The sequence below is a fragment of the Mus caroli genome, unplaced genomic scaffold (genome assembly GCF_978045245.1).
Source record: "Mus caroli unplaced genomic scaffold, Mus_caroli_1 scaffold_2, whole genome shotgun sequence".
NCBI classification, from domain to species: Eukaryota; Metazoa; Chordata; class Mammalia; order Rodentia; family Muridae; genus Mus; species Mus caroli.
Genome location: NW_028227257.1, coordinates 78,051,289 through 78,073,846, shown reverse-complemented (window position 1 = coordinate 78,073,846; position 22,558 = coordinate 78,051,289). Strand labels below are relative to the sequence as shown.

The 22,558-nt window shown below is 42.2% G+C and overlaps 1 protein-coding gene across 7 annotated transcripts in view; it reads left to right on the top strand.

Moving 5' to 3' along the window:
- Slc1a2 (solute carrier family 1 member 2) overlaps positions 1-21,934 on the top strand; it is a 136,871-nt gene extending 114,937 nt beyond the window's left edge. For 6 of the 7 annotated variants that reach the window (XM_029484406.2, XM_029484408.2, XM_029484411.2 and 3 more), the window contains exons 10-11: positions 8,675-8,903; positions 12,699-21,934. In XM_029484406.2, the coding sequence (XP_029340266.1) occupies positions 8,675-8,903; positions 12,699-12,770 (301 nt within the window). In that variant the 3' untranslated portion in view covers positions 12,771-21,934. Of the gene's footprint in view, positions 1-8,674; positions 8,904-11,952; positions 12,649-12,698 lie in introns of those variants that run through there. The other variant, XM_085834620.1, reaches the window with a different exon arrangement.
- The last annotated feature ends 624 nt before the right edge of the window (positions 21,935-22,558 follow it).

Here is a 22,558-nt window from a genome sequence, read left to right as displayed (position 1 = left end):
CCCTACTCTTCCAAAAAATGCAAAAACTGAAGGGACATAGGACATGAGGAATGGCTAGAAGGAAGCCTGGCCTCTTTATCTTCTGTGCCTGGTGTTGGTGCAGGCAGTGGGGACCAGGTTTGGAGCAAAAAGAGGCTCTGTAAACACAATGTGTTCAATCCCCCAGGGCATCTGGGAAGCTAGGGCACGTCCTGGCTTCCTTGTTCATCATCTGAGCTATGTTGTGGAGATGACTTGACTGGGACTTCATGTTGTCTCTGCCAGCCTCTCACATCCTGGTGGAAGGTCCTCTGATAACTTGTGGTTTTGTTTTGCTTTGTTTTTCTGTGCCCTGAGTTGACACCAAAAGACCATGCCATCTGCTCAGATGAGGCAGCTATGAGTTAGTGGTGCAGGTGGGAAGGACAAGGAGGGAGCAAAATCAAGAAGACAAAGGTGTGGCTAGAGATGAAAAGGGATCAAGGAGAAAGAAAAGCATCACCAGTGTCTAGGGACAAAGGATATAGAGGCAGTCCGCTGACCGACCTTAACCTCAGAAGAAAGGTGACAAAGGAAGCTGTTTAAGTTCACCACCTTCCCCTATTGCGTGTTGCTTCCATTCTCTCCCAGTTTAGCGTCTCTTAAACCTCCTCAGGTCCTGCTGTAACTCCACTGCTGTAACTCCTCATCTCTTCTTGGACTTGTTTCTGAAGCTTGAACTCCACCGTTAGAACTCATCTTTTCAGGGCTGGGTGGGGGGTGGGCTGGCTGGATAGCTCACTTAGTAATTGCCTTGCAAGCCTAAGGACCTGAGTTCAGTCTCCAAAAATAGCAGGAGTGGGCCAGCAAGAGGGCTTAGTGAGAGAACCCCCTTCACAAGGTTGTCCTCTGACTTCAACATATGTGTGGTGGCACCCACATTCACACAGACTACACCCCCACACACCCACACACACCTGTACACCCAGGAACATACACACTTGTGCTTGTATGTGTGCACACAAATGCACACATGAGAAATTTAATCTATTAAACGTGTACTGGTGTAGCATTCCTCTTATTATAATCCCAGCATTTCTGAGTGGCAAGAATGCAGTCACTTGATCCGGAACTAGGGAAAGACATGGATATTTGGTAGGCACTGCAGCATCTTAGAGTCTGCTTTTCATTTACCCCTGAAGAGCTCTATGGTATGTGAATTAGATGAGGAAACTGTTAGTCAGAAAAGTCACTATCTTGCAGGGCGTGGTGGTGTCCACCTTTAATCCCAGCACTTGGGAGGCAGAGGCAGGTAATCTCTGTGAGTTCAAGGTTAGCCTGGTCTACAGATGGAGGTCCAGGATAGCCAGGGCTACATAGAGAAACTCTATCTCATGCTTGCTCCAGGAAGAGTGGTGCTAGTGCTGTCATACCTACCCCCTTTCCTCTTGCTTTGTCCTGTTACCTTCTGCCCTATGATGGCACAGATTGGCCATCCCAGGTTCTGGTGCTTTTCACGTATGACTTCTCAGCCTATATAAATCTAAGAAAATCAATTTCTGTTCTTTATACATTCCAGTCTCGAGTATTTTGTTACAGTACCTCAAATGGACAAAGACATCCCTGATTCTATGTAATAACAACCAAAGACCCTTTTACTTGTGCTTAGTTTATTTTTTTTCCTCTAGGATTAAAATATAACCAGTAATCTAAATAGGGAACAATGAAGTAGGATTAAAGCCTTAGGGACTCTTAAAATTCAAGTTCTCTAGCCCCAGCAAGTCTGCCACTGCAAGCCCTGGATTTCTTGGCAGTCTCCTGCTCTCAAGCCTGTTGGAAGAGAATTGCTTCATGAAATATTGAAGACCTTGCCTACATCTGTCCTAAATGTTAGCAAATGAAAAAAGAGGGTTGGGTCCTCTCAGATCACACCATGCAGATGCTTGCCTGCTCACACTTGTGTAGAGGATGGTGTCCTGTATGTCTGCAGTGTGCCAGCAGGAAGGAGTAGGGTGAGCACCAATAGGCCCCCCCATGATCCATCAGAATTAATTTCCCTAACAAAACCACACAAGGAAACAAAACAAAACAAAACAACAAAAACAAACAAACAAACAACCAGTCCTGAGCTGGAATGGGAAAGAAGAGGACCAATGAAAAGCTTTTTCTAATTCTAAGGCTCTGGTCTCAGAGGGGCTGAGGCCATGTGATCAAGAAGGGAAGGAGGGCCGGGTGTTGGTGGTGCACACCTTTAATCCCAGCACTCAGGAGGCAGAGGCAGGCAGATTTCTGAGTTCGAGGCCAGCCTGGTCTACAGAGTGAGTTCCAGGACAGCCAGGGCTACACAGAGAAACCCTGTCTCAAAAACAAAAACAAAAACAAAAAAACAACAAAACAAAACAAAAAAAAAAAAAAGGAAGGGAAGCATGGGGGATCTTGGGTAGATGGACATCGGGGTGGGTTAGGTCTGCTTTGAATCAGTACCGATCCCACCTTCTTCCATACCAGTGAGAGTTCTAGAAACAGGCGCTTGAGCTTGCTAAACTCCATGGCTTTGATGCCACTGGTGTGTAAGTGGGAATGGGGCTAGGTTGAGATATGGGTGAAAGACAAGGCTGGCTGTTCTTCAGAAAAGTAGTTGATGACAGAAGAGTAGAGAGAAAGGGAACAGGGTAAGTGTTTTCCTCTTTAGGCAAAGTCTGTAAGCTTTTCATAACACCAGCAATTTTTCCACTTAAAACCAGAGGCCGCAGTGACATTTAGTGTGTCACAATGTTTGCCAACTGCTAGAGTCTAGTCTTATTACAGCCCACTCAGCCCTAGATTCCTTGTCTGTAAATGTCATGGTGAAAACCTAGATTCTAGAGCATTTCACATGCCCAAGTCCTGAAGTATGGGGAAGGCAGCCATGGTTAATACTTAGCCCAGCTCCTGACGGGTTTCTCCAAGAAACCCTTTGTATCAAAACTCAGATCTCTATAAGAAACTGTGGGAAGATAATGAGGGGAGATGAAAGGAAAACTGAAATAAAACTGATGCCAGAGACAGATAATCAATCCCTGGGCCCGTCAAGATCCAAAAAGGAAAAGCCACACACAGTGATAGCAGCGTGGATGTGTGGTCCACTTCTCATATGACACTCTTAGGGAGATCTTTCCTGGACTCGTGTTTGCCAAGAAAGGGTAGGTATAACTGAGATGACATCTTAAAGGGATACCCCAAATACTTTCCACCCTGCAGATACTGTGTTAGTGCTCCTTTCTGGAGGGAGCACAGCTCTGATCCTCAAACTGAGTCTGGAATCATTCTGATGCGGACCCAGGAGGTCTACAGAACGGACATTTCTACCAGGTTCCCAGGTGGTGCTGGTGAGAGAGTCCAGGAATCTTAATTCTGGGAGACTGAGCTGGATGGAGTGGAAGGAGTGTCTGGTCAGCCCGAATCTCCCTGAATCTGGTGCTCTAAGCATCTGTATTGAGTGACTATTGCCAGTTTATACAGCCATTCAATTAAACTGCATTGTAAGTGAGTTGAGTGCTAGATATTATTATGATCACTTAGCACTGATTCATTTAAAAGTTACAGCAAATTATAAGAAATCTAATAGTACATGCCCTATGCAGTTGTAACGGAGAGGTGTGATTTATCATTTTTAATAACTATTAAATGAGCAATATATAATTCAAATAGTAACAACTTGGATATTTCTTAAGTATTGTAGGAGTGAGAAGATAGGTTCTCTGATCCTTATTTAATCCATGTGCAAATGTCTTAAATACACCCACATAAATACATGCACTCACGCATACTCGCACACCACACCACTGCCGCCTCCACACTACATACAAAACTTACTTAGCTTCCACTCCATTCCTGGTGCAAAAGGAAGCCAACTCCCACATCCATGTCTCTCTGAAGACTCTAGAAGCTTTGTGTTTATGTCATTCTTTAGATTTTATTCTCAATGCATACAGATTTCTCCTTTTTATCTTATCTCCAATGTATATCAGTCACTGTGGAATTCGATCCACACTTCACCAAGCCTTCCCCTTCCAACCCATGGGCCTCTGGCCCAAGGCAAGGCAATCATAGATCCAGAGGGTAGGTGGATGCCTCAGTCTGACCAGCAATGCTATCTTTAATCTGTCACAAAAGCTAAAGGGAGTCAGAGAATGAAATGGAAAGTCTCTTTTACCTGCAGTTGAGTCTTAGTGTTCTCTGAACCCTAAAATTATAGTTAGGATGTATCAGCATAGAAATTTATTTTTTTAAAAAAAGCATTTTTGTTTTATTTTTATTTATGTCCATGTGTCTCTGTGTAGGGATGTGCATGTGAGTGTGGTTTCCTGGTCCAGAAGAGGGTTTCAGTTGTGAGCTACCTCATGTGGATGCTGAGAATCAAACTCAGGTCCTTTGCAAAGAGCAGTACAGGCCTGTAACTGCGGAGCCTGCCCCAGCAATGGAAACTGTAATCCTGAGGATCTCTTCCTCTAAAACTCAACTTTGTAATGTTTGAAGATCACCTCTTAAAACCTTCCCTGCCTCAACTTGACCATTTCGAGTCTTTTTGTCTTGCCAAGTCCTCTTGTTCTTCTCGTTGAGTCTCTTCCTAGCTCTTGGTTCACCTCTTTCAGCCTGGACTCCATGACTCTCTCCTCTTGGATGATGCTTGTATCTTTGCTTTTCACTGTGCAAAGTCTGCCAGATGTTTTGCTAAACAAACAACCCTTTCTTTCTCCTTAGTTCATCTGCTTCTAATCCAAATGAAGGATCCATTCTGTTCTTGCTCCTGCTCCTATCTATCTCCCAAGTCTTCCAGCCTGTTCCAGGCTGCACCGAATGCTCACAACACTCTCTGGTTTCTGTATTCTCAGACTTAACCAAGTGTGATAGAAACCATCTTTTAATAATGCATCTGATCCATTCATGTGCATATATTTTTGTCTTATGAGTCTACCCAAAACAATACAGCACAGGTGCTTACGTAGTGTCCCCACTGTATTGGGGACTGAGAGTGATCTAGAGGCGATTTAAGAGATGCCTGAAGGGTATAAGCAAATGTTAGGACATTTGGTGCACGGGGCTTGAGCATCTGTGGCTTTGGATATCTGTGGGAGGTCCCGAAGCCAATCTTCCATAGAAACTATAAAACATGATTTCTGTATTCAAAGAGCATGCACATGAGTAAAGAACTTTCAAAACAACAACCAGATGTTGTGTGCTCAAGAAATCCCAGCAGTGCTAGTTGAAAAGTGAGGAGTGTGCATCTGGAGAGGGAAATGAAGAAGTGAACTCCCCACTTGACTAATAATAGCAATCCCTTGAGCAGTTAAAGGAATGGAGCTTGTTTTGTGCCTTACCGGCCTTCCATATGCAAAGGGTTTGGAGTCTCTGGGCAGTTATTATCTTCCCCTCAGGTGAGTATTGTTCTGATTCTGACAAATGAGAACTCTGCATAGGAAGAACTAACTAACCTGCCTGTTAAAGCCATGAGAGCATCCCAGGCTCGAATCCAATCTCATCATAACCAACAGTCAGGTGATTTTAACACTCCAATGCCAGCTAGCCCCAGAGTAGGAACCCTAGGTGACCAGTTGCTGCCACACAGGGCTCCTAAAGAGAGTACCTCACTCTGGCACCCTGTCCTCTGAGATTGTGCATTATGCTTTGATTCTACTTGGTTAAGTTCTGACACTCGGAGCATTTGGTTCTTTCACATCTGCAACAGTGATCATCATGGGATTTAGCACATGACAAAGACCCAGATGAACTGTGAGTGACCCAGACTTTCTGTGAGAACTCAGACCTACAGTCTCTCACCTCCCTGCCAGAGGACTCAGACCAAGAGAAGAAAAGAGCCAGACTACCTTGGCAGTTCGTTTTCTTCAAGGAAGCCAGACCCAGTGACTGGTGTGAAGGGTTTTTCAGCTCCCTCTTGGTTTTGGTTCCTGCCAGCCCAGAAAGAAGAGCTGAGCCATTTATAGTGGATTCATTAAATGCAAGATTCTGCTTCCAACTCCTTGACTTTCTTGCCATCCTGGCAGACAGAATCCCAGAGGTAGCATCAACAAGTCTATTCCTTTTTCTTTTTATCACTTCTTCTTTCACTCTCTTTCCTTCCTTCTCTTCTCCTCTTCTTTTTTCTTCCTTTTCTTCTCTTCTCAATCTCACCCACCCCTGCAACTCCCTGTTTCTCTCTCTATTACTGACGTCATCGTGAAAGTTAGACTTTCCCCAGAGATCTGGAGTAACAATGATAGAAAGTGAAAGTTATTTGTTTATGGAAAAGTTTCCCCATATGAAATAGAAATTCTCATATTCTTCTTGGGGTCAAAGTTGTACTTTCCTTGAGTCAGTAAGACGTTTCCCTGGTGGTCTAGAAGTTTCTTGTCTTTGCAGTATTTTGGGGGAGGGGGGAGATATAACTAGAATAGCCATGATTGATCTTCTGACTGGACAACTTGGGAATTTTCCCAGGATACACAATGACAGAGGAGGGTGGCAGGATGGGACTTGATCTCAGTTGCATTCTTGCTGTTTGACATACATATCATCCTTTGATGTATGCCAACTCCTGAGGAACCCTCTTCCATAAACTTCCCTCTGCCCCTTCTCTTCTATAGTGATAGAATTGAGTCCCCTGCCAAATTATGACTGTCACTGCACTTCAGATGCCATCCTCTCAGATCTGTCCAGGAGGCATTGCCAGAGATCACCATCGTTTCTCTCACCCTTTAGTCCTGTCTTCTCAACGGGCTTCTTTTCGTATTTAGTCACCGTCACAAATTTCACTTTCAAAATAAACACAGCGCAGAAACCCCTTTCCATATTCTCTGCCTCTGTCTTCAGCTGTTCGTTTCCTTTGCTTTCCTTCTTGGAAGAGGTGGTTTATATAGACATCCATAGTGTTTCTATGACTCCTCACAACTGTTACCCAACTTGCAAGAGCCAGGTTCTGTACTTTCAAACTGTTCTCCGTGGATCAACAACAGTCTCTTTGTTACTAAAACTTACAGATACTTCTTTTTTTCTATGGCTCAAGGGGATAATTGGTGTTGTCTGCCACACTCTGCGTATTATAGCAGTTGGAGTAAAAATAGGGTTAATGTTTTCAGAGGGAGACAGTAGTTGAACCAGTCATGTTTGGATGTGTTGCCTAGAAACTGCCAAAATACATTTGAACTGGCTGGATAAAACTTATAGTAATACTATATGTACCTCATAATCAGGGTAAATAGCTTTCTTAAATGGGTTTTAGCAAGTGCTTGAAACTGTGATAAGCATTTTGTTTATATTGTTTTCCTGCCATAACAACCCTGTGCACTGGCCATGTTTGTTATTTCATTTTTGAGAAGGTCCCTTATCTGCTCAGACCTTCTAGCAGGTAAGGGACAAAACTCAAATTTGACTCTGAGCCAGGCAGCCTTGGGAGTCCATCCCTTGACTCTTTTCCCGCTATGGTGCTATGGGTAATCCTTGCACGTACCAGATAACTCCTTTTTCTCTGAGCTACATCCCAGCCATTTATTTTTGCTGAAATACATAAAATTATGGGTATAATTTTATGTTTTAAAACACAAAACTCACAGTTATACATATTAGAGGTACCTCATAATATCTTGATGCATATGTAGTACTTTAATTGAGTTAAATATGTATGTCTTCTCAGGAGCAATTTCTATATGATAAAAACTCCCCACATTCTTCTTTTATCTTTGAGGTGTACAGAACATTTCTGGTGTCCTTGTGACCCTGATGTGCAGTAGCACCCTGGGCTTTCTTACTCCCATCTGACTGTGTAATACCTTGTCTTAATGCCTGCCCTTTTTGTACACTTAGGCTGGGGGAGGGGGGTTCTTAACCATCAGCTCCAAGTGATATAGATGTCCTCAGGCCTAATTCTTCATTCAGGTGCAGACTCCACCACCCCTCATCTCAGCCAGATTCTCGAGTGCAGAAGAGGGACTCAGTGCATTCAAAGGCAGAGGCACACCCAAGAGTTCAAGTTCAGCTCTGATCACTTGACACCCACCCCACCACCAGCACCATGGGCATACGTGCCTGGTTGAAATCAGGACAGCTGGACTTATAAGGGAGCCACACCAAGCTCCTCCTAGTGCAGCTTCATTATTCCCACTTCCTAATGACAGGTAGATTTCATCACAACAACTAGGCTTTATTTTAGGTCATTATTTTAATTTTAAAATCAACGTTTCCACTCTGTGACTTAATCTTAGTCATAGAATTTGAATGAAAGGGGAGTGTCCTCTCTAATGCTCTCCTAGTAATAGCATTACTCCATCTCCTGTCTCTTATCTGCACATTTACTTACTTGTTTACTGACTTACCTCTCCAGTGGCTTTCCAGCTCATTTCTGGGTAGAACTTTGGAGGTGTAGGAAATGTCATCAGAGGCTCCTTCAACAAACCAGCTTATGCTCCCCAGTGGGAGAGCGCAGCTACCTTTAAGAACTTAGTGAGCTTTCCTGGTGCTGATTTTCTAAGATGAGTTTTTGTTTTGTTTTGTTTTTGTTTTGTTTTGTATTTTATTTTATTAACAACCACTTTTTTTTTTCCAAAACAGAATTTGTAACCTAAGTCATGAGGAGGAGGGAAAATATTCTGGATACTTGCTGGTTCAAGCAGCACTCTGAAATATTCTTCTTAGGTTCATAGAAAGAGTAATTTCTAACTCAACCTTTGTTTTTCATCTTTAGGGATAGAATGAGAACTTCAGTCAATGTGGTGGGCGATTCTTTTGGGGCTGGGATTGTCTATCACCTTTCCAAGTCTGAGCTGGACACCATTGACTCCCAACACCGAATGCAGGAAGACATCGAAATGACCAAGACGCAGTCCATTTACGACGACAAGAACCACAGGGAAAGCAACTCTAATCAGTGTGTCTATGCCGCACACAACTCTGTCGTAATAGATGAGTGCAAGGTACCTTTCCCATTCCTGGATATCGAGACCTGCATATGAATAGTGCATGCTGGACTCCTTAAAAAATCACAACCCCTTGCATCCATTCTTACCATGCTTTGTAAGGAATCATGTCACCCAAGCTCCTGTGGGGCCCAGACCATCTCACTCTGCATCCAGCATGGTGGGACATCAGCAAATCTGACACCAAAAGGACCAATCAGTTGCTTGCTTCAACAGATTCCCACATCCACCTCACCCCTCTAATTTGGTCAATATTCTTCACTCTTTGGGCCAAGAATTGGTGGTTGTCAGAACTTTAATGGCCTTCAGATATTCTCTTCCTCAAAGGAAGGGTCAGAAAAATGTAGACCAAATATCATTGACTTTATATAGCACGAGTATTCCTCCCTACTCTGTATTACAAATTGCTTTTTAAAAAGCTCATATAAAAGTTTAATTGGCTGTCTTCCTTTTATTTTTTATTTATATTTATTTATTTTTTTCTTAGGAGGATAGTTGTAGTTCAGCTTTTATTTTGCATCCCAAATGGGTATGCAGTTTCAAGAATAATTGTCCTCCAAAACAGTTATCCAGAAAGTTTTTTTTTAATGCTAAGTATCACACACTCCAGTTCTCCTGCAGTGTGGGTGTTCTGGGTTTTCCTTCAAGCTGTTGGGTGCCAAGTCTTCAAGCTTGATCAGCTCTAGCTGGCCTTCACTGTAACTAACTTGACATTGACAAAGACAGTGTCGTGACCAGAGTGATGCAAACTTGGAGAAACCCTGGCAGATGGGAGAAGGGTTAGCTTGCTAACTGACAGTGTATTAGCTGAGGCCAGTTTGAATCTGTAGCAATCCCTTCTACCTTTTTGATAGCTGTGGATACGATCACATTTAATCTTTCTTCCTTGATTAAGTCTTGAGTCCAAGTAGCACCGTTGTTTCTGCCAGAGAGTTACAGCTAACTGTTCTATCTTCTTGACTGTATACCATAGGTCCAGAGTACTAATGGACCAGAGAGTCTTGCTTGCTCTCACTATATCAAGTACATGTGCAGGAGAGCCAGAGCTTGGCTACAAACTGGGGCATTAGACTATTTTTAATTAATTAATTGGCAAGACAAAAATGATTTCCTTTTAACATTTTTCAGATATGCGTTTGGGGCTACAGCCCATCTTCTAGGAACATTACTGCTTTTCACATCCAAGTAAATGGGCTAAGTTCCTTCCCACAGAAATCTTAGTTTGGATTAATAAGGGTCACCATTCTCATGGAATGGCTTTTATCTTATATTTATCAAGTATTTATTGTGTGCCTTGTATGATTTAGTGGTGTGTCCTCACCCTTCCCCTTGGCATCCGAGTTTTGATCATTCTCCAGGTATTTACTTAGTACTTATAGCTATAGGACCTTGACTTATATATTGGAGTTATACAAACAAGAATATGCAGCATAATACAAGAAAGAAGGTCTTACCTCAGATCTTTGTCATGTAAGGGAAGCATAGGATGTGACAAAGTAGAATCACCATAAGTATTTTTTTGTTGTTTCACAGTTATGTGTAAAAAGAGTCCTAGTCAATGCTGGGAGCTTCTTGGGGCAGAGGGAGCTTCTCAAATGGCTTCTTAAGACTTTGGAGAGAGTCTTTAAAAAAAGTACAGTATAGAGGGAAGGAGATGGTTTTGGACTTCAGACTTACTACTTTTCATTTCTTAAGGATTGCAAGAGTATTAACTATGTGTTTAAAGCAAAACTTTGCAAGCTATAGATGGAGAAACGTAGGCTCTGTCAGTATAAATCAAGCCAGTAAACAGTGCTCTTGGTCTTGGCTCATCATCATGTCCAACTCCCCAAACAGTGTCTAGGCTGTTATAGGCACTCAATAAACATTTGTTGAATAAAACCCACTAGCATTGTGATTCCATGTCGTGCTTACATAGCCTTCTTTTGATTGGACTATAGAGCTAGTAGTTCAGTTTCTCTATACAACTGACTACCCAATCAACTTCCTGCATCCTTGTAGAATAATTAGCACTTAGATGGTCAATATTCAATCTGAGCATGCTGTTAGGATAACGGATCTGGGTATATTGGTTCTATAAATATCTTAGAGGTTTGTGTTGTTAGTTAGGTGATTGGCTTTAGCTCTTTGAAGGGGACCCTAGCCCCAGGCTTCTCACTCTTAAGTCAGCTACCTGTGTGGTCACTGATGTAGAAGAAGGCAGGCAGAGCTATATGCCTAAATCCACACCCTTTTCCTAAGTATCTGGCTCACATGTGTTCATTTCTTTGGACTTCTTTCTAGTTAACTCTCATCATCACCACTTTTTCGGTCCAGTTTTTAGAGCCCAGCAAGAAGAGCATCAATGCTCCTTGCCAAGGCCCTACCCTTGACTGAACAAGACAGGGATAGAATGGGTTAGAAGGTGGCTTCCAGCTTTCTTTGGTTCAGCAAAGGTTCAACTACCTTTGAAATATAGGTCCCAATATTTACAAATAAAAAGCAAACATCTCCCACATGCTGTCTGGTTCTTCCAGGATACCACATTATGACTGATAGCTATGCACTGCCATTGATGAGATTAATCATTAAGAACCAAATAGGCACATTCGAGGCCACAAGGAATAGGCAGATTTCTCCAGTCTGTCCCTGGTAGTTTTTCTTGACATTTTATTGAAGGGGAAACCAGTTTGCTGCAGCTCTGGTCAAAACTACTTTCAAGCATTGTTATGTCATGTTGGTCTCTTCATAACCGTAGTTTGGAGTTTTGCAATAGCCTTTTAATTCTCCTTTGAGTAACAGCATGTGAGCCATCGCTGCTAATTGCATGGACTTTCTAAGTGTTTGGGCAGGGTGGGGAGCATGTACTAATGTGAATTGGATGAATGAATAGTGTTTTTATTTTCATTGCATGGTTCGTGAAGGGCACCTGGTTCTCTGTTCCCAGCATGCTGCATGCTCTTGATGCATGCATTTCATTCCCACTTGGGTAAAAAGGAGGTCCGATTTCTTTCAAACTTTGCTGCATTTGTCATGTCTCCATATCCTAATGCTTCCATAAATCCAGTCTCTTCATTATGTGGAATATCAGTCGTGGGTTTAAGTTTGCACATGACCTTGAGGACAGACAGACAGAAGGTAAGCTAGGAAACCTGCTTAGAAGTGGATGGGAGAACTTCCCTCCTGCATAAAGGTTCAGTTTGCTCTGGGCCAGAGAAACAGAATATAATTATAGGTTCCCAAATATCTACATCAAAATGATGTGGAATGCATTGCTACTGATCCCTCCACTTCCAAACATTTCCCGTTTTAATTTCTAAAGCCAAGAAGACTTATTCAGTAGAGCCAAAACATCATAATGTCAGTAATCAAGACTGAACATGTATGAAATCCCCCTAGCCTCACTGTGACTGAACCTTTTACATGCATGAGTAGAAGTAGCTGCCTAATTCTGGATTGCTTTCTGTATGGTTGTATGGAGTAGCACATGGCACTCACTGTACTTTAAGGACTACAGTGGTATGTGATGGGTCTTTGGGTAGTGATATATTCTACAATCCTAAAAATGTTGTTGAAGATGTCCCTAAACTGCTGAAAATCCGTGATCTTTCAGGCAAATATGGATAATTCAACTCTCCATTCAGTAATGAACATCAAGATGGGTTCAAAACTAATTTTGAAGGGATACCATTTAAAACTATGGTTTCCCCATACACTGTAAGCTTGGATCTGGTGCTTCTCCACATGACCCATGGGAGGTGTTTCTTGTGGTTCGTGGCCTGTAAGTTGGATGTTGATGGTAATTGTTTTCAGGTAACTCTGGCGGCCAATGGAAAGTCAGCTGACTGCAGTGTTGAGGAAGAACCTTGGAAACGTGAAAAATAATGACCCGATTCTCAGCCAATTCTTGAATAAACTCCCCAGCGTATCTTATGGTAAAAGATGCTCTCTAAACAGGCTTCCTTTACAAAAGGAAAAGATGCATATGTTTCTATGTTTACTTAATCTGTTAGCTGAGGCATAGAGGAGCTGTGTACACCCATGATGATAGGCACCGTGCTGTGTCTTTGCCAAATAATGCTTTATAACTGTCTAATTTTCTTACTTGTGTCATTGTCTGAATGGACGCTGCTGGAGAAACCACTTTGAATGGAAGAAGTGTTCTTGCCAGCTTCCTTTTGTCTCAGTGCAAAACTGTGGATGCTATTTTCCAAGGGGACAGGATGAAAGCAGTGTGGTACCCTCCAGGGACTTGAGACAACGAGCACACATGGTGTTGTCTTCCTTAAAGTGTTCATGGCTCACCTTGTTCTACACAAAAGATTCTGCTTGAAGCTTCTAGAATTACCTCCCCTCCAGCCTGTATAGTTGGCACCTACATTGATTGAAAGCATCTGCCTGGGGGAACTCTGACAATTTTCCTTTTTGTGCACTGTCTAAGTAGAATGTTTCAGAGTTTCAGTGGGTGCCCATATTCTGAAATGCAGGTGACCATAAAGGCCACAGCTCACAGCTCTGCCTTTCTGTCTCTCTCTCTCTCTCTCTCTCTCTCTCTCTCTCTCTCTCTCTCTCTCTCTCTGTGTGATGTGTGTGTGTGAAAATGGGAAATTTCAAATTTGAAAATGATCTAGGAATCATTTACATATTATCACTGTATACCTTGAGGAAAGTGAAGGAGCATAGTCAACTTGAATTTTAGTCAGAATTAAATATTCCAATTCTATTGTTTGACTTGCACTCGTAGAGCATATTGAACTCAGTGTGATGATCTGATCTGGTTTTTTGTTCCACCCATAGATTCTCACTTGAGTTCCTCACCGAAAGATATTTCCAACACCCAAATCACGTCCATCACATCCTTGTCTGCTTATATGGCTGAGCACTTTAGCTTCCTCACATTAAGAGACACACATTGGCTATGGTTCTTTTTCTATCATCCTGGTATATATCTAATATGTAGAAAGTGTTTGTTATATTAAAGCACATGAAAAATATCACAAAACACAAAGCTTCTTTGGTGAGAAAGGAACAGAAACCAAATATGTATATAAAATCCTATAAAGGTTTCTATGACAGAGGCTAGGCAGCCTCAAACCATCAGATGGGGACCAAGAATGACTCTACACAACTTTCCAGAGAGAATCCTTTCCAGGGACTGTGAAAGTCTGAAGGAAGAAATAATATAATTGGCACAGCATGATGGTTTGCCTGTGGTAGGCAGCCAACGAATCCTTAATGATGGGTTGTGCAAGCTAAAATTGTGAATGTCTCTATTATTATCTTCTGTTGAAGAATGCACAGTATTTTCCTAAGATCCTGGGTTTAACGGTTAGCTGGGAACTTGAACCACTGAAAAACAAAACAAATTCAACTTGAAGGAGTGATGGAACCTGAGCCATCAGTCAGGGCATGTGTGTGCTCTGAGGCAAACAGAGCTGAGGAGACATTCTTAAGCAGTAATAGGACCCATTGCCTCTGAAGAAGGGCACGGGGCTATCGCTTCTCCTCTTAGCCCCTCTTGTGACTTCTCTCCTTCAAATCAGATGGCTTGGACACATACTAAAGACAAGAGATTCCTGTTGCTTTATCTCATAAACCCTATTTTAAAACAAGGATCACTATTGAGCAGTATTAAATTAATTAGTTTGTTCTGTTTTAGGTTTTGACTTTTGAAACAAGGTCTTTTTATGTAGCCTAGACTGGCTTCAAACTCTCACACCTACTGCTCAGTCTTGGTTCTAAGATCACAGGTGGGCACCACTGCATCGGCTGACAGACCTCTTGTTTATATTCTTGTGAGGAACAGTGAGCAGGGTAGCAGTGACCAGCTGTGAAACTTTGAAGGAAGACAAGAAGGGCCAAAGGGATTCTGCTTAGCTGTGAAACTATTCTAGATACTCTGTAAGTGGTACCCCAGGGCTTTCCTATGCTGAGTAGATGTATCTAGGCAAGGCATCAGAAGCATGCTGGGTTTTGCTGTGTTGGGGAGGGAAAGGCCATTCCATACAATGAGTCTCCCCATACAAAAAGATACAAGGCCACTTGGGTACTTAAACATTGCCCTTTTCTCAAAAGCACTCGCAGGATGACAGTGTTTGTCATCTCAGATTCTGCCTGAAAATCTTTCTAATTTGTCTTATCTTCACCTCTCCCCTAGAAGTCCTGTTAGCCTATGTAAAGAAGACAGAGCTTTCAGGAGAACAAAGGCACACTATTTCACAAGTCAAGTTTTGCTAACTACATATGTTGTCCCAAGAGAATATGCTAGGGAAATCACATTTACTGAAAATTTGATAATTTTATTTAAAATAAATAATCTATCAAATTGGAGGCTTCACTAAAAAATCTAGGATGTGGTGGAATTGACATAGTACTGTGTCTTGCTTTTGTAAGCCTTGTTAACCTTCCCCATGCCCATTGGAGATTCCCTTGCCTAGAAAAAGTGCAGGAAGCTGAAAAAGCAGATCCAAAGTGTGTTCTAGTCGCCTTAGTCTAAATAGGGTACCTGTCACTGTGTGTGTGTATTAATAGAGCCATCGTAGATCTGAATGCCCATAATGATGATTAATCTTTTATGTGTAGTTCTGTCTCTGTCTCTCCCTTTCATATGCACACACACACACACACACACACACACACACACACACACACACACAGAGGGTGTGTGTCACATACACTAACTCCAGGAACCAGGGAGGTTTATATATTGGGGCTTTGGCAGTGCTATTCCTATAACAGATTCAGTTAATACTTTCAAGGAATCAAAATCATTTCAGAAAAAACAAATAAGTGAGCAGACATTCATCTTCCCTGTCTCATCCTTTCCCTACAAGAAGACAAATCATCATTTTATTAACTACTGAGTAAAACTCAACAATTCAGCCAGTGAACAGCGCGGTTTTTTTCGAAGGTAAAATTTCACTGTGGGCTTCTGAGGGTGGCGGGACACCAGAGAATCCAGGCAGCCATCAGGACCTAAGCACACAAAACCTCAGTAAAGGCCTGTAGGTGATTTTAGGACCATGAGATCACTACCAGATTTGGTTTTTGACCTTTTTTTTGGGGGGGGGGTAGGTAACAGGGGTGTAATAAAAGCCTGTGTGGCCCTATTGCTTGTAGAAAGTTTTATGCTCTATAAAAGACAGCTAGCCTTTTCTCCTCACTAGTCACTAGTTCGGACATTTACAGAGCAAAGGAAGGATGCCAGAATGTCTCCAGATGAAAACGAAGAAAGCACGGAACTGGGTACGAGGAATTCAGTTTATGGATCAGACCCTGCTGGGGGATGCTGGGTCTCAGTGATTTGCTGGTTAGGGTCAACTATGGTAGAAAATCATGCACGTAGTCAGACGCCCTTCAGAGAGCTGAAAGGCCTCAGAAGAAAAACCCAACCCTGCCTTGCTGCTGTGAGTAATCTTCCCTTTGTTCTCCAAAGTAAAATCTTATTATAATGTTCACTTTTGTCAGGATCTAGGCTCTTGCCTATGCATTATTTTCCTCATGCAACAAAGCAATAAACCCAAGTAGGTATTTGCATGCTCTGGCTCCGATAAACAAGCCTGAGCAGCTCAGGCCTCCTTTGATGACTAAAATGGCAGTGGTTACAGCCCTGGGGCAACCTGCCCGGTTTGCTGCTCTCTTTAAGGACCAATCTGTCTGCCCTGCTTTTTCTTTTTCTTTTCTGCTTATTCTGCAGCTGAACTCATGATTTATCAGGCAGGATGAAGATGCAGATGGGATTTTCCAGTATTGGGATACTTTCAGGGCTTCAGGGCCCAAGGGTCTTAAGGAGATAAGGTTAGAGTCTGAGGCAAGGGTTTCCTAAACCAAGTTGTCACTGAAGATTCATGGTCTCTGCATCTACAGTAGTCTCTGGTTAAACCCAAAAGAAGGATTACTGAGTGCCAACCTAGCCAGGTGGCAACTGTGACAGCTAGTTTTCGGTGGGAGGAGTGAGATAAAGTCTCATCAAGAACACCAACCAGCTTAGGATTTTCCCTAAAACTCTCTTCCCAGTTCACTGCCCTTGCCCTTCCCTTTCCTTTCGTTTCATTGCTTAAGAGACTGCTTAGTAAATGGCCAAATAGTTAAGAGGGGGTTGGCTTGGAAGCAGATAACAGGAAATCTTAACTGAATAGTAATAGCCAGTCTCACAGCCTCACACCATAATCAGGCAATGACACAGAGATGCTCAAAAACAACGTGGCTTGGGAGAGAAAACATTTGATTAAGACACTCCCCACTTGTAGCTGTAAGGCTCACACAAGCCACTGTGTGCCCAGGTTTCTTACACTTCCTTCTGAAATGAGAAGGGATTGGACCAACTGCAGTTTTCTAATCTCCTTCCATCTTACTGTTCTCAAACATGACTTATTTATATTGTAAGTTTGAAAGACACACAAAAATGAATATTCAATTTAGGTGTTTCCTCGCCCATTATGAGAAAACTCCAACTCAAGCTTCCATTCATTCCATACTTTACAACAAGCTTGGAGAGTGGCCACAGTAACCCAGTTTCCAGCATTCAGACATCAGTAAATATCCTTTGCTATTCCCTAAACTCACTGTTCTCATGGAAGTGGTGATTTTGCTCAGGGAAATGTTCTGCAACATCACCGTGAGCGACCAGACGCCGCGAGTCTGAATTTTGAGTTCTTGCATCATACCTGCTGTAGCAACAGAGCCCACTCCAAATACTCAGCCCACACCATTTTCCCCAAACAGTCCTAATTGCCAACCCTGTGTGGGAATTTGGGAGCCTCTGGCAAACAAGCTTGAACACTCCTGACATTTGGTGCAAGATTTACACAACAGCAACTGTCTCCACACACCTTTCCCGCCACGTGCATGCAGACTTGTACATCCATTCTGAGTCTTCCCCCACTCCCACCTCGCTCCCTGGAGAGAGGATTTGATTGATTTCATTAGAGAGTTCTCCTCTTGATTTATATGCATAACAGACATCACATCATTGAGAGAGATGCTGTCACTTATAAGAACGGAGTTTTCCCATTTGCCCATGTTCCCATTTGCCCATGTTCGTCCATGTTCACAGAGTGTCTAAGTCATTACAGCAGAGAGGGTGGCTGCACCTTCCCTTCCCTGGTTCAGTTATAAAAGGTCATAGCTTGCATTTTTTGCTCTCTGACCAAATTGCAACCAGAGTTAAATTGATGTATTTAGTGTAGTGAACATCTTCATTGCCAGAAAAGATTTCAGCTCTTCAATTTTTGGGGAGTATAGCCAGTTCGGAAAGGGCTGATTATTGTTAGTGTCATGGTGGTTGGGTTTTTCCTCCTCTCGAGGTGACAGAAGATCTAAGGTGAGAGCAGAAAGATGTTTCTTAATTGACCTACTTAAGGTCACTGCAGAAAAGGGGGAGAAGTCCAGAAGGTCCAGGGAGATTGGGTTCACACTAACACTCTGAATCATTTCTCATCAGTTTTTTTCTATGCTGAATCTTGTTTTATCCTATGATCCAGCTACCAATTTTGGTATTTTTAAGTCTTTCTCATTGTATTTTGGGGAATTTTTAGGCTGAGAATAAAATCTACTATTGGAACAGACCTGTGCTCTGCAGAGGCATCACGTGACCCAGACAATGGGTGGCAGAATATCTGGGTTCCCCTGGAGACACCCCCAATCCCTGGGTGAGCTTTAGAACCTAACAACCGACTGTTATCCTTATCACCATCCTCTGGGACATGGGAGATGATGCAGTCAGAGCCTTGCTACTTCTGGGCTTTGTTTCTCTCTATGGCAACCATTTTATCCTGACTGGAAATGGCTTCATGCCCTAGGTGGGGGGGAGGGGGGGCAGGCACACTTACAGCCAAGGAAGTGGTCAAACAGATCCCTAAGTTCTCTCCATGCTACAACAAATTCCCTAATACACACAACCAGAAACTCAGCTCCTGGGTGGCTTAGTACCCACAAGGTCACTTTCCTGTTCTAAGAGCCTTCAGTATCCAGATTCTTCTACAAACCACCTCAACTCTTTCCTCTTTCTTTCCTTCCATAAAATCTCAGCATCCCACCCCACATTGCACAACAGTGACCAGATCAGCTGGTCACTATAGAGATTTGTATATATTAAAACAAACCTACTTTTTGGAGAATTTTTTGTATATTCTTTTTCTATTTGTTTTCTACAGATTGAGGACAGAGCTGGCAAACTGTGAATCTAATTTTATCTTGATGCCAGCAGATATATTTTAGCTTCCTGGTATGAATCTATGTTCCTAGGGACACCATATCACCCTCTGATCAGTATTGCACCTCCAATCTACAAAGTTAGTTTGGCCCAATCTTACATTCTCTCTTCCACAAATCCCCAAATTTCTTTGCTATTATTTATACAGAGAAATATTTATAGTCCTGGATATTACAAGTTTTAATGTTAATTTAACTTTTAATAACGTTACACATTTGTAGCTACTCTTCAAAAATCATAAAGACTCAGAGTAGGCTGATATAGTCTCTTTGGTATCTGTAATTTTTTCAGACAGATATTTTCTTATGATATTTTCTATACAACCACATAGATAGAAGTATAGCTAATTAGAGCACACATTTCTATAGCAATTTGGGGTATCAACTGTTTCCTGAGCATACAGACACATTTGAGAAATTTTGCAACTCAGTCCTTAATGATGCAATGAATACCTTGACCAAACTCAGAACAAAGAATTGCTTAAGCCCCTTAGGTAGTTAGCATATACAACTGAACAGTTAATCCTTCAGCATCAAGGAATGGTGCTGACTGCTGTTTCCTGACACCAGTTCTTGTTTGCCCAATGTACCTTTCTAATTTTATTTTTCTATAAGATGAATAAAGGCCGGTGCTAATAGCAGGACCGGAATCTCCCATGCATTTCTAGATGTTTATGTGAAAATTGGCTTAATAAAACATAGAGTAGCAAAGACTGAGGATAGTTAGTAAGAAAAGAATTCAGGACAGGTTTGGTGCAGTTTTAAGTCTTGCCAAGCAAAATGATAGCAAAACCTCACATTGTTATATGAATTGAACATATATTTTTAAGAAGAAATTAAAGACAACATATTTTTAGTACCCATTCAGAATCCATGCTGTATCCCTGGGGGGGCCAGAGCTGGGAGTTAGAGTCATACTGAAATTATTTAGCATAAACTCAAATAGTTTATCCTCAGGTAGGCAACAAACTTATGTAACCTTCCCACAAGGTAAACCAGTAGCCACGGAAAACACAAGGTGTCTTTTCTCCACCGAACACACTCTCTGCAATGGTGGGAGGACTGGTATTTTACTGTGTTTGAAAGAGTAGCCTGTTACATAGATGACATAGTAGGATGTATTCAAACCTGCTCCTCATTAAGTGAACAGATTAGATGTGCCCTCAACTGGCTAAGATTGTATCTGTTTTCACCGCTAGCTATCAGAGCATGAGTTTCTTGTGTGTACACGCTGATACTTGGTTCACGCATGAAGACAGTGCCTATGCACTTTGTGTAGCTATCATGTAGGTATTTGTGTGTAATTTCAGTGAAACAATGTATAGACGTAATTTAATTTAACTGTTTTTCTTGGCTGTTTATCTAAATGCAGTAGATATGTCGATTGGCGTTTGGAAACCTTTCTTTGCAGTCTTAGGTATCGTCTAAGAGTTATTTCTCTTTCTCAATGTCACATTGAGTGAAGAACTTAACCTGTGAAACCTCTGTACTAATTATTGTTTGCAAATCTCTGAGTCCAGCACCTTTGTAAATACAGCCCCGAGCAGGGATGGGGATGAATGTGTTTCCTGTTACTCAGTGAAGTATCAACCTATGCCTGCATCATTCCCACTCAGTGCACCAGTGGAACTTGTGGTTACCAAGTCTGAGGGAGGTTTAGAATGAAGACACTCGTCTCTCCTCCCTCACTGGTGGACTGGGCTTAAAGAGACAGAAAAAAATAAAAAGTCCATCTCCTCTTCATACTCAAATCATGTCTTCTGGGGGTAAGGGTCAACCTCTCTGGTTGTCAGATCTTCACATGATGCTGACCTTCAACCTGGCCTAAGATTCTGAAGAACCTTGTTACTTTTGACTTCCTGAGTTGGAGTACAAGAATGTTTTTATTGATTAGTAGTCATGCTGGTTAGCCTGAGCCTCCCCCGATAGCACAGTTCTGGCAGCAAATTGCACACCTGTGAGAGAACAACAGAGTACTAGAAGCACACTAAGGCCCAGGGCCAGCAACAGCCAGGGGCCAGTAATGGTTGAGGACCAGCAAAGGCCAGCGGTCAACCTTGGCATTGGCAGAGGACCAACTTCTGATGGACTGATCTTGAGTATGTAACAGGAGGCTGATCTCCTCTACCCAGTCTGCTCTGCTTGCATGTGTGGAGTGGGTGGAGATGAGATTAACAATGGCAATTAGATGTGATTTTGCAAACTGCATTCTCACTAAATACCATACTTTGTAGTTCCAGTAACCCCTGTCTTCCCCACAAAGACAGAAGACACAGCAATGTGCTGGAGAGTACCCCTCCCTTTCCTCACAGATCATTGAGAGGTGAAGCAAGCACACTTATTTTCAGGGGCTTCTCCAGATGTGTGAAGTGAGGGGATGTGGTGACTGTGCCCTTCAAATTATGGATGGAAAAAAAAAGTACAGAAAGGGAAGGAGACTTTAGGAAGGATTATTTTTGAATTAAAGATCAGATTAATGTTTTCCCTCCCGCTCACAGTCCCCCTTGGTCTGGTGTCATGTAGCATAGTGTGTCTATAGCACATGGTATTTAAAGACTAATGAAGGCAAAGAGACTAATTTGGGGGCTGTTTCTTATATATGGTACTAGGAAATGCCTTGTTGGCAAAGCACATCTTGGGTAGTTGAGATCTCCTGTGTTCGTCTTTAGCTTTCCTTGTGGTGTGGACTCATGACTGTAACATTTCATGTGTAAAATAACTGGATATTCTTCATATGGTGGAAATAACCTGTGAATTCAATCTTTCACTAAGTGTTTTAACTACTGTGTATATATATATATCTCATCAATAAATGTAGATTCCAATTTCTCTTTGTAGTCGCCTATTCACTTTCATTGAAGTCTATTAGTTACAGAGTGTTAGTTATATCTTTAGTGGTATTTGTGGAAGAAGTTATGGACGGAAGTCTATGATACTTCAAATAAACACTTTCTGGAAAACCTCAGTATGCGGTAAAGTCACAGCCAATGAAGCAAATCTAGCGGGATGTGTGTTATGATGGTTCACCTGTGAACCAGCCATGCTAAGGAGGCTTCCAAACCCCTGTTCATTTCTTATCTAGGTGGCATATTAATCCCCATTTAGCTAGAAACACTATTCCTTTCTGCCCTCATCCTGGGAATGTCTTACTTAATCCACACTGGGGAGCGTCTCTCAAACCCCTGACACGAACACTGTGAGAAAGTGAGGTTTATTTGGGGCCATTTTCTAGGAGGTTGAAATGTCTGAGTTCAGGTGGCCATGGTCAGCATGTGCCTCGTGATGTCATAGCAGGTAGGTAACATCACACGGAAGAAATCATACAAGAGTGGCCTGTGTGGTGGTTAGAAGAGGATAAACACAAGGCTGAACAATTACAACCCATTTCCAAAGACAAGTGAGACCTTACCCACTCCCGAGAAGCAGATGTTAATCTCTTTGGAGTAAGATAGCCTGTGTGA